General features: G+C 36.8%; 1 protein-coding gene across 3 annotated transcripts in view; it reads left to right on the forward strand.

The window, feature by feature from the left end:
• Positions 1 to 6,467, forward strand: part of PARP8 (poly(ADP-ribose) polymerase family member 8) — a 124,700-nt gene extending 118,233 nt beyond the window's left edge. For all 3 annotated transcript variants that reach the window (XM_027634887.1, XM_027634888.1, XM_027634886.1), the window contains 5 exons: positions 43 to 112; positions 2,063 to 2,139; positions 3,073 to 3,142; positions 4,343 to 4,427; positions 5,061 to 6,467. In XM_027634887.1, the coding sequence (XP_027490688.1) occupies positions 43 to 112; positions 2,063 to 2,139; positions 3,073 to 3,142; positions 4,343 to 4,427; positions 5,061 to 5,163 (405 nt within the window). In that variant the 3' untranslated portion in view covers positions 5,164 to 6,467. The remainder of the gene's footprint in view (positions 1 to 42; positions 113 to 2,062; positions 2,140 to 3,072; positions 3,143 to 4,342; positions 4,428 to 5,060) is intronic.
• Positions 6,468 to 7,793: the final 1,326 nt, after the last annotated feature.

The raw sequence follows: 7,793 nt of genomic DNA on the forward strand, positions 1-7,793 counted from the left end.
GTAACCAAATTAATGCCACATAACCACTCTACTCTTTTTCAGCTCCATGGTGCAATGTTTGGAAGTGGAATCTACCTTAGTCCATTGTCAAGCATATCATTTGGTTACTCAGGTGATATTTATAAATCATCTAAAGTTGGAGAAATATAGGGGGGTATCTTATTCTACTGCTTTTCTTACCAGCTTCACTGTTTACAATACTGTATTCAATTTTATCTTTGTTGACCATGGTTTAATTTATTCAAAAAAGAGAAAATCTAAATTCACTTGTTAAAAACTGTCCTTATTTTCCAGGGGGCTGAGTATCGTGAAGCTGTGTTTGAAGTAAATATTAGCTTATACTGAACGCTTTGTGTAGTGGAGCAGGTCTTGATTATGTTGTGGAAATCCAGCTTTGTGATTTTTGTCAGTATCTGCCTAAGTCCATCTAACTTTACCTATGGATTCATGGTCTTTTGTGACCTGATCTGACAAAACAAATATTCATCAATAAACATGTTCAAGCTTTTATATTTAAGAGTATTCCCAAGTATCACCATGTCAGGATTACATAGAAAGTGCCAGACAGTGTGTTTATTTTAGCCTCAGAAGGGGAGAAAACATAATTTGTCTCTCTAGTGAATCCGAAGGGGAGTTGTGCAGAGTTTTCCATATAAAAATTAAATCATAAATAGAAACAAGATACATGGAATGTGTCTATAAGAAATTAAAGAGTTTTTAAAATATGCTGAATTTTATTTTGGGTATGTGGTATTTACTATTTCCTCACATATGAAAATGAAGGTATAGAGCTGAATGTGTGTTTGTGTGCATCTAGGTAATTTTGACTGTTTTAGTTATGCTTTCTGACGCTCAGTATTTTGAGGTAATGTCACAATTCATTTTAAGAGCTCAACATGTTTGAGCTACTATTTGTGGAACTTCAACATCAATTATTTTTAACTACACTTTTAGCTTTTCAGAGATTACACGGGTATGGGGGGCTCACTAAAAGTGCTGGTTACAGTATCATTATCTAATAAAATGTCTTTCTTTTTGCACAATGCTATTTTGTCAACTTCAACATGTTATTGCTCCTCTCTCTGCCTGTCTTGATTCCTTCCATCCTGTGTCCTCCAGAAAGGAGGCCTGTGTTCCCATCAAGTGTGTAGTCCTTGATGCTAATAAAAACTATGGAAGAGTCCTACATGTCCTGTTCCTTCAAAGAATTAGACTTCCCCCATAATTCAATCTGTGTTTGAAAACTGCCAAGAAATGGAAGTCTTCAAGACCAGGCTGGATAGAGCTCTGAGCAACCAGGTCTAGTGGAAGGTGTCCCTTCCCATGGCAGGAGGGCCAGAACTAGATGATCTTTAAGGTCCCTTCCAACCCAAACCACTCCATGATTCTATGATTCTGTGAAGTCTGGGATACTGGAAAGGCAAGGACATCCATAGTAGCATATAACACAGGACTTTTAGATAAACCAATATGAATGAGATCTAAGGCACAAAGATTTTTGAGATGGATATTGGATCCAATGTTGACAAATGACTGACAAACAATCCAATATTTTTCAATGTAGATAAGGGAATCAAACCACAGTAGATTTCAAGATTTAAGTGACTTACTCATAAAAATTAATGAGACTGTTCATGTAAGTCTACACAGAGTGCTAAAGATTAATATCTAAAGTTCTTCTCTTGTGATTTTGCTGTCCCATCCACAGTAAATCAGACTTACTTCATCCCAAAGGTCAGTTAGACTCAGGACATGCTGACCTGTAAAGCAACCATGTAAGAACATTCCTGATCTGAATTCAGTGACATTTAAGTTCATGTTTATCTCCTTTTGCACCTACTTAATGCCAACTGGACTTTGCTAAGGTCTTTACAATACCTGTAGAGGTACTGGTAATTTGTAGGATTACATTGTGATTTTCTGTGACAAAGTTAAGTAGCTTATTGGGTGCCATGCAAAGAACTGTGATTCCCACTGTGATTCTTGTTTCTTTCTTGCACTTAACTTTTCTTATTACAGTGTTTATATGCCAGGGTATCTTACATGATTTTAATATTCCTAGGGATGAACAAGAAGCAGCAGAAGGTGTTAGCTAAAGATGAACCAGCTTCAGGCAGTAAGGGCAGTAATGCATCACAGGTATGATACCTCAACCATCTCTGGAAGATTTGTGGGTTTTTGAGAACTTAGCAGCTGAGAAGGAGGTAATATTTCCTTTGTGCAAACTAACAGTTTTATTTCATTGAATTGAAATCAACAACTTCAGAGACTGCAAACATCAAACACAGCCCAACTGCTTTAGTAAAAATTTACAGAGTATATTGTAGGTCTTGTACCCTTCAAGAATTTAGGAAGAGAAGGAAAATGAAATACAAATTGCATTATGGTCCTTAGCAAGTCCTTACTTTCTGAGTTTTAGACTTCCAGAAGAATGATGCAAGAGAACTTGAGAGTACTTCTTGCTTGAAAATTAGTAGCATTTACTTTATAGCATGTCATTTTTTCTTTTTCATGTTTTTTACATATGAAACCATTACAATTCTTCTTTATCTAAAACAAACTCACAGCATCTGTGTGTAAGGCTAAATTTTGAGAAAGTAATCTTATGTCTGTCTCCCTGGTTAACACATAGAAACTACAGAATAATCTGGCTTTGAAGAGAGATTGGTATGTCACAGCAGAAGCCCTCAGAAGTAGGAAGGCCAGTAAAATATCGGGGTGGTGGCCAAAGAGTCAATGATCAAATTCACCTTTTTTTCTTTTTTTCTGCTACCAATTTGTTTATCAATAGCATTCTGATGTTTCTGATAGTATTATTCATTCTGTAAGAATTAGAAACTTTTGAATGTTATTTTTCTGGATAAAGGAGTTCAAATCCCTCCTACAAAAATCCAAATGAATAATAGAATAATTTTTATAAATTCTATTACATTCAGAAATAAAGAGAAAAATTTTAGGAAGACTACCTCTGTTCATTAATAAACCACTGAAAACAACAGTCATCTACTTTGTTACTTTTTCACTCAGTTTGTTTTACTGCACTAACTATGTTTTCTTGCTTTTATATCTCAGTCACAGAAGAAAGGACAACAGTCACAATTTTTGCAAAGCCGTAACCTAAAATGCATAGCCTTATGTGAAGGTAAGCTGAAGGCCCTGGTGAAACTTTTAGTCATGGTCACAGGATGCACAGGTTACTGGATGCAAGTCAATGAGACCTTTAGTTCCAATATTGCTTGTTCAGGTAAGAGACTACTTATAGGCCTATGAGTACTTGCTCAACAGCAGACCTTTATATTTCAGTTCAGAATGTTTCCCCTCTTTAAACAAAACCTGTAGCACATACTGAATTTTCATGGAATAATTATATGCATTTGGAGTTGTTAAATTTCATGCCATTAATGATTGCCCAATGCTCCAATCTGTCTAGATCCTTCTAAAAGGCCTCTTGTCTCTCCAGAGAACACCACCTCCAAGTATGGCATCAGCAAACTCAGTAGTGGTGCATTCACCTCCTGCATCCAGGTAGTTTATAAATCCACTGAACAGAACTGGCCTTGGAATGGAGCCCTGAGGACCACCACTGGTGTGTCTAGGCACCAGCCAGTCTTCACTACAACCTTTTGGGCTCAGTCCCTCAGTCAGTTCTTCACCCAGTGCACCATGAACCTGCTCATCCCACAGTTGGACTACTTGTCCAGAAGGATGCTGTTTAAATGAGTTTTGAAATCTTTTCAAATACAGATTGATGGTATAGCTTCTAGTTAGCAATAAAAGGCTTTCTTGCCTGTGTTGTCCTCATTCTGCTGGTAAACAACCTATGGTCAAATACATTGCTGTTTTCTAAACATTGAGCAAGTTTTGGCAAGCTTTTTGAACCCCTTGAGTCATAATTGCTATGGTTAATTGTTTTAAATGTTTGGTAGTATTGCAAATCCAAAATTTACCATATAGCAGTTTCAGGCGTTGTCTTAAACATCTTGGTTTTGAATCAGCCATCATTATACACAAATATCTGTTCCAAAGGCTGATTAGTTGTCTTAATAGCCCTAAACAATTTAAAATTATAGATATATTTTTTAATCTTTCATTCCATTTAAGAACTTGCTCCCATACATCAAGCATCTGTGTTTTCTAAAAGATATATTTTGAACACAAGAATCAAATTCATCTTTCTGTTTGTACTAGCAGCCATCTCAAAATCTGCACCACACCCCAGACATGCAGTGGAAAACTACACATTCCCAGAAGCCTGTTTAAAGTGTATAAAACCCCAAGCCTTTTAAAGCAATATTTTTGAGGCATATTTTCATCACTATGAAATTTATTCTTTCCCTGATAGTGATAACCTCACCCGATCTGCACAAACATGGAGAGATATGGGTAGTTCCCAATACGGATCATGTGTGTACAAGATTTTTCTTTGTGTGAGTAAAAGCTTCATTTAACATTCAGCTTCATACTATACCTTTATCCCATGTTGCCTCCAGTGGTTGTAGTTAAAGTAGATAAAAGACATTTCTTCCTAATTCTGTTCAGCGTCACTTCATTTTTTATCTTCCACTGTACTTACGTGTGTTAGGAAATGCATTGATAAGCTAGTAACAAAGGTTTAGTAGATGTTTTGTTACAAAATAAATTAACAGAGAGTCACTAATTTTTCCCATTCAATGGCATTACTTCATGTTACAGTAAGCCTATCCATGTATTGTAAAGCATAATTTTTATTTGGCTGTGTGTATTTAAGCTGAAGAATTCATTAGCTTCCTGTCTGTGATGTGAGCATTTGCCCTTTCACCTAAGAGTTGTCCTTTGGATCCTACTGGCTTATTCAGCCTCAGGGTTCTAATGACAATGGCAGCCTTATCGCCCTCTACTCTCCATTAGGATCTTAATATAGTGACCGTATAATGATGAAGTGCAGTGGAGTTTTTAATAGAAACATGTTAACATATGGAGTAAGAACTCTTGATTAGTGAAAGAAGGAGAGTTTGGGATGTTTTCCAGTAGATTAATAAAATACTAATTTGCTTTTATTTTCTGTACTTTTTTTTTTTTAGTTATGAAGATGGTCAAGTGGGTGATACAAGTATAAATACACAGGAACCGAGCATTCATAAAGAGATTCTTCGAGTCATTGGCAATCAAACTGCTACTGGTTAAAAGGACCACTCTTATTTAATTGATGTGAAGCCTTCCTCAGTGTCAAAGCTGGATTTTGAACTGAAGAAGATGCAAAAAACCTAATTTATTATTATTATTCTAAACAAATTAACCATTTGAATACTTACTGTTTTCTTACTTAGTATTTCTTATCTCATCAAAATACCTGAGATGGTATCAATTAGCAACTGTAGGGGTGCAAATTCTATTATTATTATACTAAAACAATGAATAATTAAACAGGCATTTGGGTCACAATAAACAGACTTCAAAAAGGACTTTTGTGCTGATATTTTTATATTAAACTTCAATTGGAGGTTTTAGTACTGTATACTGGTATTTTAAATTTAGAATGACTGAATTATAAGTGAGAGAGAAGATTTTATAGCGGAGCACCTGTATTGTGCAGGATACTTTGCAATAAGTAAAATATTCTCATATTAAAACACAATAAAAGGTTATCTGGAACATGTAAAATGAAAGGGATTGGTTACCTGCAGCTATCTTTGATTCTTTTTGTTTTACATAAATGCAGCTAGCATTTAGACTCAAAGGGGAAAGCAACAATACATTTTTTATTTACTGAGTGAAACAAAGCAAAAAGTAATGAATGTGTTAGTGTATGTTCAGCTTTCTTTGTCTTCTCTGGAAACACTGTCTTATCCATTACACAAGTCAGTTGCATTTTTTAATTATACAAGCCTAGCAAACACCTGGAAATCCTGAAGCTGTTAACTTCCTTTTTACGAATTTGTTTTTTATATACTAGATTTTACAGTTTCATTAGATCAACAAGGTTTTTTAATGTTTGCATCTTAACTTCAGTGAAACTGCTTTGTGGTTAACTTTATTCACATATTTTAAAGTATGTGCTGAATTAAGGCTTTTACATGGTTGAGTTGATTGTTGGTACATCAGAAAATATAAACAAATGCAAAATTTTACTCATTGTCTTGGTGAAATATTTTTGTTAATTTATTCCTTGGGGATAACGAATCCATTCAAATCTCTCTGTCTTTTAAACTAACAACTATTTTTTTCAAAGTGAGCATGATGGCAACACAGATAGAGAAGGGCCTGATCTCCAAGGCATAAAGCATACCCTGTGCCCTGATGAGTGCCCTTGGCAGCCCTTGTGGTAGCTCTCCTGAAGAAACAGTCACACCTTCGAATATGGAGAGCAGTTCAGCTTATCCATCTGTGCAACAACTGCAAGCCACTTCAGAAAGCAAAAATAGACTGAATGCTCTATTATGTTATTTTCATAATAAAGATACTAAAGTGCCAAATAACAGCACAACAGAGCTCAAGTGTGTTTGTTTTTTTTAAACAGAACTGCATGAGATATGCTGAAATGGGTGATTCCTTCTTTCTAGGTCAAGCTATACTGCTGTATTACTTGCTGCAGTTGAAGTGTCCTACAAGTAAAATAGTGATATTTGACCCAGGAGCGTATACTTGATTTATTTTAGCATTCTAGACTTATTTGTTGGGGAGTTCAGTTTTTCAGGGTTCACCAGACTTGTAAACCCAATTGTGTTTGCATATCCCTATTTTGCTGTTATTTCTGTTGACTTCCCTCCAACATTTGGTGGATCCCGAACTTGAGAATCACTACTCTAATTGTTATCTTTTGTGTTAGGATACAGGTTAATTTCTGGAAACAAAGAGGTTTCCTGAAATTTGTTTATCTCTGTAAAGACTACCTTAGGTTGTGTTACTGCACAAAATCAGCATAATTCAGAAGTGGAACTGAAACCCTGGCATGTCCATCTCTCTGTAATTGGCCTGCCATATGTATCTGAATCACAATGTTTTGCATAACAAAAAGAAACTAGGAAGCAAGTCCACAAAGGTGTCCTATGATTATTTGTGGGGCTGATAGTTCACCACCCTGGGATGCCTGGCCAAAAAACTAGGAGAAAAGAAAGATGACCATGAGTGAACTGCAGAAGTCAAGCAAGCAGTCATCTTCTCTGTCCCGTCAAGCTGCAGCAGGGTCATAAGTGAAACCCCTGAAAGAAGAAACCTTAAAAGTAGCTAGTGAGTCAACTAGCAGTGAGGCAGCCTCAGTTTGCATTGTGGGATCATGATACTGGTCATGCTTGGTGCCATCGTAAGTACAACCTCTGGAAAGAGTTGGGAAAAATACATTGCTGCCAAACTTTAGGACTGCTCAGAACTTGTGTTTTAAATTATGAGCCACAGTAAGGGACAGCGTGGAGGAAAGCAGGGCTCCAAGGTGTATGGAAGCCTTGCTGTTTTAAGGGGCCTGCTTCAGGGAGTACTGTGGCAACTGACTTACCCATGGAGGAGAAGGATGGTGGCCAGGAGTAAAAGGCAGAATGTAATAAGCACAGATGTTACGAACCAGTGGAAGAGGGCAAAACCTTTCAGGGACACAGGTGGTTCTGAAGGGATGAGGTGTGGTCAGCAGCTCAGGTCCCATGCAGTGCATGGCAGGAAAAAGGGATTGGAAGAACAAAGCAGCATCATGGGGATATGCAGCCCATGGCAGTATGGAGCAGCACCGTCCCCAGGGAAGCTGGGCCACCTGGAAAGGTGTCGCACTATAGTGTGACAAGGACACAAGCCCAGTGCCACACATAAACAGCATTTGAATTAAAAAA

The sequence above is a fragment of the Corapipo altera genome, unplaced genomic scaffold (genome assembly GCF_003945725.1).
Source record: "Corapipo altera isolate COAL_440 unplaced genomic scaffold, ASM394572v1 61411, whole genome shotgun sequence".
NCBI lineage: Eukaryota > Metazoa > Chordata > Aves > Passeriformes > Pipridae > Corapipo > Corapipo altera.